The sequence below is a fragment of the Prinia subflava genome, chromosome 7, assembly GCF_021018805.1.
Source record: "Prinia subflava isolate CZ2003 ecotype Zambia chromosome 7, Cam_Psub_1.2, whole genome shotgun sequence".
Lineage (NCBI taxonomy): Eukaryota > Metazoa > Chordata > Aves > Passeriformes > Cisticolidae > Prinia > Prinia subflava.
In genome coordinates this window covers 11,812,909-11,825,118 of record NC_086253.1, presented here as the reverse complement: position 1 = coordinate 11,825,118, position 12,210 = coordinate 11,812,909, and the positions used below count along the sequence as shown (strand labels likewise).

At 36.1% G+C, this 12,210-nt stretch overlaps 1 protein-coding gene across 1 annotated transcript in view; it reads right to left on the bottom strand.

The window, feature by feature from the left end:
• The window catches only part of JAKMIP1 (janus kinase and microtubule interacting protein 1), an 86,215-nt gene that overhangs the window by 40,790 nt on the left and 33,215 nt on the right, over positions 1 to 12,210 (bottom strand). Inside the window, exons 7-9 of the mRNA XM_063401595.1 lie at positions 11,678 to 11,818; positions 8,474 to 8,533; positions 763 to 891 (exon numbers count right to left, since the gene is read on the bottom strand). Coding sequence (XP_063257665.1) covers positions 763 to 891; positions 8,474 to 8,533; positions 11,678 to 11,818 — 330 coding nt within the window. The remainder of the gene's footprint in view (positions 1 to 762; positions 892 to 8,473; positions 8,534 to 11,677; positions 11,819 to 12,210) is intronic.

The window sequence follows — 12,210 nt, the reverse complement described above, 5'->3', positions numbered from 1 at the left end:
AGGTCTTTATTTTTGAAGTCTTTATTGTCCTTGAAATTTGAGCCACTAACTTTAACACTTAAAAGGTCTTTCCTGTACTGCTGAGGACAAGAAATGTCCTTCTCTTTAATTAATTTTTGCTCCAGGAAATTGAGTTCTAAGGGAAAGAGATTACAATATTATTTGATACTAAACCTAGGAAAAAAGGAAGCTTCTTCTGACTGAGGAGTATTAGGCAGAAGTTAGTGAACAAGAAGAGAGATGAAAAAGAGCACCTAATTCGTGCTTTGTGCTCACACACGCGATTTTCCAAAGTAGGCCAGCAGCACTGTATAGCACAGAGCTGAGACAAAACATGTCACTGCTGTTTACTATCTATGATCATTTAAGCCTTCATGAATTGCAAAGGCCTCTCTGAGTACTGTGAGCAAAGAAGGAAAATCCTGATTGTATCAAAACAGTCAAACAAATTATAAGGTTGAAAGGCAAACTATTGTCTAGTAAGTATTGACTTTTGGCAAAGCAATGTGCCTATTCATTTTCTTTTGACTAATAAAAAAGAGTTTGAGGGAAAAAATTATTTCTCAGCCCAATATCTGCCAAATCTGTGAGGCAGAATATTATCTTATTAATTTTATTGCCAAGTGTGTATGTTAGCAGACTTGGAAAAAAAAACCCAAAGTAATTCTCTGCCAAGTATTTCACAGTTCACATGGTACAATAGCTGGAAGTTTGTATTTAGACTTCAAGAAGTAGAAAGAAGAACAATCAGTTACCACTTACATCTTCCAAATCTTCTTCTGGTGTTGCTGGTGTTCTGTCTGTTTTATCTGTGTTGTATGAAGTTACAGATGAAGTTTCTGAATCAACAGATTCTTCATCAAATCCAAAAAATGTCTCCACAACATGCCTCTGAAAAATTAGGTTTTTCAGTTATCAGCAAAACAGATGAAAAGCCCCAATGACCCCGTAAGTAGTAACCAAGGTCCTCTCTGACGATTATTTTAGTATTTAGGAAAGGTTCCAGTGCAAGCTCTTTTTCTCTGATTAAACAAGTTACTTTTTCAACAACATTTGTGGAAGAATCTCCAAGAACAGAACTGGACATAAGAACAGAGATGAGGTAAATACCAAAAGAACAATGCTTTAGCAAAACTATAAATCTGGTTACCAAAATCACACAAGTCCTTACAAGACTCTCAGTACAGAAATCCAATATCTATTCAGAAGAAAGTAAGCCAGTACAATGCAACGTGTACACTGTGCAACCAAAAGAAAAAAAGTATTCTGGAGACCAATGTGGAACAGATTTAATTGCTCATACTAATTGTAAAAACAAACAAACAAACAGAACTATTTTGGAAAACCCTACTTAAAAGTATAAATTAATGCTTACCATTTATTTTTTCAATATCATCATTAATTTTTTTCTTTTTTTTTTTTCAGAAAGTTTGCTCCAATACTATGTCTAACCAAAAAGACATGTCTAGGGAAAACCAGTACTGCACTGCAGATTTTAAAAAATTTACACAAATTTATCCATTAAATGCATGCTTAGAGAGAAAATTAATAGCCAGTGGAAATAAGTACAATATCAGTTGTGAAAAATGTGATTTTTATATAAACACAGTCATATAAAGCAGCAAATTTCCATGGAAATTCAACTGTTATATTGTGTATAAATTTAAATAGAAAAAACGTTTTTATCTGTTATTAATCAATAGAAAGCATAACTTCTTACACCACACAAGTATTTTAACAATCAAACATAATTTCAGAGAAGCAAGAAAACTGAGAATATTCTTTAAATATGAAAACTGGATTCAGGTTATGAAGCAGCCTAGACAGAGAGGGTAGTGGAGAGCGGTGGCTGTAAGAAGATGAAGAAAGATCTCTGTATATTTTGCCACTGCTTGATACTGAACCACAGATCTTGATGTCACAGTTTGCTGTTCGGGTTTTTTCCAAATATATATAAGAGGTTATCTATGAGAAGATAATAGCTTGTTCATTAAAACAGCCATAAGGATTAGAAAAGTTTCAGTTGTTATTAATTCCAAATATCATGAATCCTGCATTTCAGCAAAGCCAAACTGCCTGAGTGAAATTGTGATTTATTAATTTAATTCAAGATACTGACAGGTTTTAATATAATGCCCTATATCAGGATAATTTCCAAATATTTACATTTCCCTGCAGTTATCAGACTTATCTAACCTTAGAGATTTTTCCAGTATATGTAAATAAGTATGGTCTTCTCTTTCTCACAAAGCCCCGTAATGCTCACTATATTCTTTTGGTTCAGCACAGCTCTCACGAGCAGTCAAAATGCTGTCTTTTTTTAAGGGGTACCAAGAAATCAAGCTTGTAAAGGTGTGGCTTTTGGCCTGCATGCATGACACCACGTGCTCCGTTTACAGCCTGCAGCCCTGGCCCCCACGGTCTGCCAGGTCACAACCCCATCACTCCTAAGCTGAACAAGTCCATAATAGTTTCACAGTACAGCCAATTCCACTCAAACTGCCAAGGACAGCTCCGAGGTCATGTCCTGAATCACTCAACTGCTTCACTTAAGATGAGCCCTTCAAACTACTTAAAAATTTTCATTCAGAGACCCAAAAAGCTGTATCTTGGCTAAACATACTACATTTATCCATATGCATGCAGATAAATAGGATGCAGCACAAAAGGCAAAGAGATTCCAAACAATCTTGAGAAACAACTTTCCTTTTGCAAGCTACTAGACCACTACTTGGTGAATTTGTAAGATCACAGTTCTAGTGCTACAGTGCTGGAAAGATATTACTGTTTCCTCCCTTGTTAAGGAAGCACTGTGATCTTTCACCAGGCAGAGCTATGTCCAAGGTGCTTAGACAAACTGTTCCCTGGGATAATTTAATCCTTTCCTCCAGCATTCACCAGTTCACCTTTCTGCCCTACTTAACCAAATAAAGGGCACAAGGAATAGCTTTAAGCTCTATTCTAAAAATACAAAGTCTTATCCAGAAAGCTAATGTATTTATTCGAACTTGAATTAAAACCATTTCAGACTTCTCTTTCATAAGTACAAAGGTTTACCACAAGTAACAAGGGGTAGTTAGTCCTTGGGAGATGGCCACCCAGCTTTTCTCTCCCCCAAATACCACTGCAGCTAACAACCATGGAACAGCAGTACTACAAATAAATATTGGAAGTCAGAAACAGGGCTAAAGAAAGGGTGCTATTTCAAGTTGTAAGGAAAACAAATTTACAATCTGAGTAGCCAGCTCAACTCACTGTCCTGACCCCAAACTGACCTGCAGGTACAGCTTCACGAACAAGAAGGTACATTTTATGGAGGTAAAGAAGATGGTGGCAGGTACACAAAGTGAGTGTCAAGTCTTGACTTTGAAAAGGCTGGCAGAAGGGACTTCTAAAAGATGGAGAACAATCTCCAATTTATTATCATATGGCACAGAGCTCACAGTACTTAGAAGTGACAATAAAAGCTACCACGCCTATGGGATTTTTTGCTACATCTCTGCTGTACAGTCATTTTTAGGTAACTGAGGTCAAATACATGTATTCCTTTAACTCTGCATGCACACACCCATCCATACCATTTCAAGAAATGAAAATAAATTAGCAAAACAGTGATTTTGATTTTAAATAAAGGTATATAGGCTGGAGAAAATACTTAAAGCAATGCCAATATTGTGAAACATGTACCTGCATTTAAACATTTCACTCGCAGCAAAAGTAGGGGAAAATATGCATATATAAATAATAAACCACTTAATTATTAGATGTGAGGGAATTCTGAAATAAATTTAGTATTTCCCATCACACTAAAAAACCCCTACACTTAAAGGAGAGTTAAAAGTCAAAAACTTTTGAATGGTATAAGACTGTCTGTAAGATTTGGAGTTACAAGTGAACCATTAACTTTCAAGACTCCTTCCTTTTTAGAAATGCTGTATATTTATCATTTGGTGGAGCAGACATGTTTTCCAGAGCAATAAGGGATTTAATTATTGTCTGTTACCTGCACATGTATGAATTGCTTCATGACATAATTACAAAATAGCCAGATTAACTGCTGATCTACTATTTGAAACAACCAACTACAAGAACTGATTCACAGCAAAACCGAAAGAAATTAATTCACAAGGGAATAGCTGTAGAGAGAGAAAAAAAAATACTCAAAGACATGTGAGGCATAAAATTGTTGATAAACACTGTAATAAATAATAAAGCATCAATAAATATATCAACTCTAAAGGAGATTCCACACATGGTTCAAAAGCTGAACCACAATGGTTTCTGAAAAGTCCACAGAAATGCACTCACTGGATTTTTGTAACTATAGCAACTATGTTCAAGTTTCATTCAAACTTTTTTTAAAAAATGGGAACATCCTCAATTAACAACTTAGAGATTCCTTTCTATTTGTTAGCACATTTCTTATTTCTAAATCACAACTTCTTAACTGAGAAAACACACATGTAAATTGCTGAAAATTTCTAATTTGAATTCTAATTTCCACTGACTACTGCCATGTATTTAATAGCAAGTATTTTTCATGTGGATTTATAGTAATGCTTTCACATAATTTTAAAATGAAATTATGTATTAGGTCTTTATAACTCAAGCATTAATGCTTCTACTGATGTATGGTGCTCAGTAAACATCAAAGTTTAGAATACTATAAATCAAAAGTGACACACAAACTACATTATATGCAAATTTCAATATAATCTGATTTCTCTGTTGGTAAAGTAGTTTCATTTTGCATTTAAATATCTCATTTTAAGGGACTTAATCAAACATGATGAAAATGATCCAACATATATTTCCTTGTAATGCAATCAGATTTGCTCACCAGTAACTTCTTACCTTCATGCTTATATGTCATTTCTTGGCAGCCAGAAAAATACAGGCACACCAAAGCACAGAGGCAGAGAAAAAATGAAAAATACAAAACAAGAAATATGAACTCCATCACACCGGTGTGCAGGCTTTCCACCACTGCAAATACAGTTCATTTATTAAAGTTTTTTAAAAAAGCACAATCCATGGAGACCTGCAGTTACCAAATGAGCTGGGTAAATATGTCTTACTTTCAAATGCATGACTCCATCCATCATGGAATGAATGTAACTCCATTCCACATGTCAAAAATAAACAAAATATTAAAAAATTCTGCTTCTGAAGTTTCTTGGTTATTTTACAAAAACTGAAATAATTTTTTTTTAAAAGGCTTCTTGGAAAAAATTGGGTACCTGCCTATACAGAGTCACTACATCACTCCTCTGAAGACCTTGCAAGCACAGAGGTTATAAAGCCCATCCCACTTTGCTGCTCCTTTCCTCAGGAGCATTGCTCCATGGACTCCTATGCTCCTTGGGAATTAAAAGAGTGCTCAGTGAAAGCTGCAGTAGCAACAGTAACCTAGTGCGCCTACAGAGCTCCAGAAATAACACTGATGTCTAATTGCAAAACCAAAAAATACAAAATTTTCAAAAGCTTCCAGGGCTGTAAAGGCTACTGGCAGATCATTCACACAAGATGTCTCAAAGATGGAGAAAAGCATCCCTGGACTCTGTTCCAAATAACACAAACGTCAGGAAAGTGCTCATTAGAAAACACAAGCACAGACTCACTAGAAAACAACCACAGACTCTCTGCAGTCAGACCATTTCAGGAATGAAGGAAGCTGTAGTCTAAAAGCATCCATTTAGTACAATCTGCAACAGATGAGTATAAATCTTCACCCTGTGCACCACGTTCCTGGTTATTAGAACAAAAATAAATCATTCTGTATCTTCCAGAATGAACTTATCTGACCACTTTCATGAAACCTCATTCTCATGAGTTATTGCCTCTTTCGCTTTGACACAAGGAATGGCAACATCTGGAAATAGATACAACCAGCCAAACTCATTCATTCACCGTGTTAATCCTAATTTTACATTTAACAAACCCTAGAAAAGCAAAGCCAAAGACTTAGATCAGCAATTTCTTTTTCCGAGTGTTTGGTTAGGAAAGGTTAACACATAATTTCACTACTGTTCTATACAGGTTATATCATCTGTAGGAGATTAAAATCTTGCACAGATAATAGACAGTAATACACTTATGCTGTGCATGTCTATATATAAAACAACTCATCTTAGACTGCCTTTATAGTCTGTGGAGAAAATCAGGCAATTTTAGGACAAAACTTTTATGTTCTATTTAGATATCTACTTCCAACCGCTTAATGTTACCCTTTGTCCAGAGCAAGATGTCTGTATCTTATGTCCATCACTGACATCTAACCAACATTTGCAACACTCAGTTAAATAAATTCTACAATTTCCTTCTGTATTCCTCAGACAGGCTGTAAAAACAGAGAGGATGAAGTGGTAAAATCCCAACTCATCACAGTAAGCAAACCATTCCACAGAGATTGTTTAAATTAAAAGCTGTTAGAAAAGTGTGGGGAACACAGATTCCTTTGAGGATTTTGAACCTCACACGACCACACAGGTGGCCTGGAAGGAAATCAGCTCATATGCCAGGACTGGATTTTTAGAAGTTGACACCAGTCATGGTTTAACTGTGAGTCAACAGTGCATACAAATGGGAATAGTCTACAGGTTCATGCACTGGCAGGTAATGACACAGCAGTAATACTGATTACTTCTTTCATTTCTTAAGGAATTAGCTCATTTAGAAAGTTTAAATACAGCTATATATTAGCTATATATTAACTATATTAACTAGTGTGTATATATGGTGTAACTACCATAGTACATATAGTCCCATTTGCTCTTCTCTCACAACTTCCTCTTTTTTCACTTGTTTTTGTTTTAGATTCTTGCTTTTCCTTTCAGGAGATAGCATCATATGGAAGTTCAAATGGTCACTGAGGCCAATGAAGAGCTAAGGGACAGGGGATGGAATAATTTGTAGCAGAAAGATCTGCTACTGATCAATTTGTTCTTTCTGATGTATCCATCATACCCTCAACAAGAAGCATACCCCTGTAACTCTGCTGCCCCTAAGCATACAATTCTTGCAGCACACTCTGCAGAATTCCCTGTATTATAGCACTCTTAGAAAACTGAGAATAGCATTGCTACAAAATTTTTAACGGTATCATGCCCATTCTCTCCAATCCTCTTGTTTTTCAGCTCTTGCTTTGGTAGATAAGGAAAAGAAGAAGAGACCACAAAAGCATATAGGAAAGGTACAGAGCCTATGTCAGCTGAAGTTCTACTAACACAGAGCATTTTCAAGACATGAATGGATATTTATTGAAGATTTCAGCCTACAGAAATTCTCATCACCAGTTACCAACACCTCAAAATGGACTTAACTAGTTTTCTTTCATGAGGAACTTTACAATTTAGCAAATTATTTTACATATTTGACTTACAGTCAGATAAAGGCTAATAATTAGAGAGAACTATAAAACGTACAGTATAAGTTACATACATATATATATTTAGTTTTGCATTCTGTTTGAAAAATTGCTCTCAAAACACAAATTTTCAAGAAAGAATGGTCTGCAGTTGTTGTAAATATATTTGGCAGAATCTATTGTTACTTCTGATCTTTTCTTTTTCCTATGTAAAAGATATATCATTATTAGAAACAGAATTTGAAGGAACTCCCAGTGGAATAGAGAGTCCCAAAGGATAAATTTCTCAGAATACAGGCGTTAGAGTGCAGAGCAATTAAAAAGCACCACCTGGAGGTTACCAGGAATAGACTGTGCAGATAACCCTGACACAAGGCACCCATTTCTGACAGAATATATCTTAAGCTACTATTTAGATGATAATGATATCTCCACTCTTCATTTCCATTTCTTCCCTCTTACTCCATTTCCCACCTCCCACACACAAGCTCCAGGCTGCTAATGTTCAACTTCACAAAAAACATTATTCAGCAAATTACTTTAAGCATGTTACAAGAAACTTTAAGGGTACTTTCTGAAGCAAAACATTTCTTTTCTTTTTGAATTTTTGTCTTGAACCTTGTATTCTAGAGCAGAAAAGTTATTAGAGCACAACAGCTGGAATTGTCTTACTACTTACATATAACATCCAGAAATAATATTTCAGTAACATCCCCAGCATGAGTAATTCCTTAATTGTGATTTAGCTCTACATTGGTGCAAGTAGTTTAAAGAGGGTATGTTCTTTAAAACAGAATGAATATCTGTCTCCTTTGAAATTGTAGTTGTTTCAAACCATTCAATCATTATGCCTCAAGCCACTTGAATATTGAGGTTACAGTGGCTAAAAGTGTAATTTTATTGTTTATTTACAACAAACCCCAAAACAACATCACTTGTATGAAGTACAAAACTCCTCAATTACTCTAAAAAATGAAGCACTCACCAGAGTAAGCAGAAGAATTACATGGATTTTTCTCAGTAAGCAGAGCTTTAAATTCAGGCAGTGTTTGAAAGAGGTGTTGTTCACAGCAACAGAAATGCATGAAAAACCGAAGGTTTGCTCACCTTTGGAGGCTTCAGACTTTTCCTCCTCTGTTTTTTAGACCGCAATAACCGTTCTCTTTCCTAGAAGGAAAGAGAACATTTTGGTATGGGTTTGTTTTAAAACTATACTTAGATATGTCTAACACAGAAAAGTACCATTAGCATTTTCTTTAAGCCTCTGGTAAAGCTAACACGACGTCTTTATCCTTTTGAATAACACCATGTTACACCACACTGTACTGCAGCTTTATGCCTTTAGCAAACAAACCTTCAGCCATGTATTTCACACATGTGATGGGAAGTTGGCAAGAAAAGGCTTTGTTAAATACTGAGCACAGATGTCTGACAGTTCTTTTGCCTCTTTTACCAAGAAGCTCACTATGGAAACAGAATTCAGAGGGTCACTTCAGTGTTCAACCATCCCGAAGAAGCAAGTCAGTAGCCAGAAATTAGTCCAGTCTTATTAAATAAGTCATTATATCAGACATATTCTGATATACAAGCATGCATATGGAGATACAGTGTCACATTTGATTTATTCTTGTAGGGCAAAAGTCTCAAATCCAAAGGCACTCTCAGTCTGTGTCAACTTAGTCGCTGTCTTTTTTCTACTCCGGTTTTGGTGTAGGATCACAATAAACTATATCATAACATGAGGAGGTCATGACTGGAAATGCAAGATTTATGTTCATCTAAATCCATGAATACTGCCTTAAATTCCAAAGGAGAAGAGGAGGAAGAGAAGGTAAAAAAATGCGAAGAAGCAAGCAAAAAAACCCCAACAACACAGGAGGCAGGTGCTCTGTCTTCTTGCTTTTTTTCTGACTCTTTCCTTAGCTCTGCATCTTTGTTTGCAGCACTTCTATTTTTAAAAGACAGATTGCAGTTCCAAGTGCTTCTTTAGCAGTTATTGCTCACTGCATGGTATTAGACTATTCAGTTATTTGCTTTGCATTCAGTTCAGAAACTAGAAAAATAGGAAACTCACAATAAAAATCACAATAAAATTATCCATCAGCACATTGTTCCAGAAAATAAGTTTTGAAAAATGCAAAATAACTGAGAGAAGTACAACAACTTACACAGCACCTTGAATACATGTGGTCTGAAAAATAAGGAAAAGTTATGACTGCCAAGGTAGAATGGTGCAGGTATTTCAAGATGCAGAATAATATAATATTTTAAGCTAAAAAAACCAGACAGTTGAATTTTATCCCATTAAAGAGGAGTGCTCTCTTCTCAGATGCCCACTTAAGGCACAGTTCCTGCTTTAAGCGGTGTATTCTGCCTCCCAAACAGGTGTCCAAACACATGCAGTGCAAAATGAACAAACACTTCCAAAATCCCAGTCCTTCCTGTTTCTAATCTTGTTTGTAAGACTGCTTAATTTACTGCCTCAATTTTAGCTGAGCTACCAGAACAATAATAATGACAATTGAAAGTCACTAGCATCTTTTGCAGTCATCTGAGTTTACCTTGGCAGTTTTCCTTTTAAGAACTGACCAGAACACCACTGTTGTGAGAGAAGTCATGTTGAGAAGGTTGCAACAGCATCAAAGATACCCTACAGATGACACTGTTAATCACTTCAGACAACCCTACTGCCTAAGATTAATGTTCTTAATTCCTTGTATCATATTGGTCTCAGCTGGAGTTAAGCTGATGATTTTTATATTCATCAGATAAGGGACATTTGGATAATTCTTGGTAACTATGATACATTTGTAGTCCGTAGATGTGTGGTTTGGGCCAGAAAAGAGAGCTCAAAAGCAACAGTGCACATAATTCCACTGCATTCACATTGAAGGCAAATGCTCAATTTGTACTGGAACCAAAGAAATTTCCTAGTTAAATGTTTAATTAATTTCTGCAAGTGGAATAGTATCTGTAAATAGGAAACAAAGCAAAAAATGAAACAATATTTTAAAATATTTGTTTATTTTACTTTCACACTAAGCACAAGTTAATATTATTTGACCGAAGTCAGAATACAATGTATTTCCTTATATCACTATCTGAGACAGTAAAAAGAGAGTCCTTTCACACCCACTTTGCACTGAAATATAAGTGAGGTTATATCTGTCATATACTGCACATCTAATATCACACCACCATCCCTGCCTCTGCAGTTTTATTTGGCAGCTAAAGCAGCATCCCTCTGAGGACCAGACCCTACATCACAGCATCTGAGGAACATCCTACTGCTTGTGACACTGTGACACTGGAGAATGCACACAGACAGTGAACTTTGGCACTGATTTCAGAGAAAAACCCTGGGTCAAAATCTCAGAGGAACTGCCAGGAACTGAGACAATGTTTCATCCACATACAGCAGCTCCACACCTTCTTGTTTTTCCTTTTTGGAGCTTCTACTTTAACTTTCAATAATGCATCCAATTGTTTGATTTTCTATTTAGACAGAAGGCTCTTAAATTCTTTTTAGGATTTTGTAGCAGTCAGTAGTGCCATTTGAGATGTCTGAGTCTGCCTGAGTTCCAGATGCTGCTCCAGAATGGCAGGGGTCTCTCAGATTATGTGTAATTTCTGCTAGCACCAAAAGGATTTATCACAAATTGCACTAAATACCACTAGACACCTCTAACACAACTTGAAAGATTCCTCATCAAACACAACTTGAAGGGTTCCTGATCAAACACTGCAAACATCTATGAGCATCACCTTCAGAAGCCTTCAGAGTCAGAGGGCAGCAGCTGTGCAATTCTAATCCTAAATCATGCTGCTGCCTTTGGCTTGATGAACCACACAGAGTTCTCCAGGGCCATCTGTTTTAAATACAGCTTACATGGCCAGCTCAAAGATGCTTAGCCAGGTGAAATTAGCACCACGTTTCTTTCTTTTAGGAGAACTTCTAGATCAGGGGAGTTCTTGGGTTTGCATCCAATACATTTTAGTCATTAAGTTTTGGAAAGTCCCCTTTACTCAAGTTCCTCATTTGTTGACAGCCAGTTTTGTAAGTAAGGTCAGTGCACTGATGATGCACTTTTCTTCACAAGCAGCTCATAATAGGTAAATATTTTTAATACAAAGATTCATACACAATCCAAAAAAATTCATTCACTACCTGAGAGAAAACAAAAACCCTTTGACACCGAAGAACTATTTCTGCATCACTACTACAACTGGAGTTAAAACATTCCTCTCAAATCTTTAGCTTGCCTATAGATGTGTGTGCATGCACATGTGTATACCAGTCATAAACATTACCACTGTGAGATCATCAATAACATGCTGTTGTTCTTTGACTTGCAGTCTAAGGAATTCAATTTCTTGTTCCTCTCGTGTGCTGCTGAGATCGTTCAAAGATGTGTGCCTCTTCAGTGCTGGTTGTGCTGATAGCTTTTCCTTCTACAAAAATAAAAAACATAAAGAATGCTTTAAAGTGTCTTGCTGCAAAAGGAGAAAAATTCTGTGAGAAAAATCCTGAAAAGGAGGTGATGTAGCAACCAAGAATTCTGTGAACTCATCAGTGGATACTCCACTATAACACAAGGCCTCTCTCAACAAAAAAACCCTCACATTGTATATGCTTCTGTGTTAATTTCTCACATAAGATACTTTAAAACAGAATCAAAGAACAGTCTGGGAAAAAAACAGCAGACAAGTGAACTCAGTGAGCTAGCCTAGTGCATGAACTCAAATTCAGTTCTGATTTCTAATCATAAAAGCAGTATTTATTAAAGCTGATTTTAGTTATAGCTTTTTACAGCCTGCAAAAACATTTTATCTATCTGTGCTCC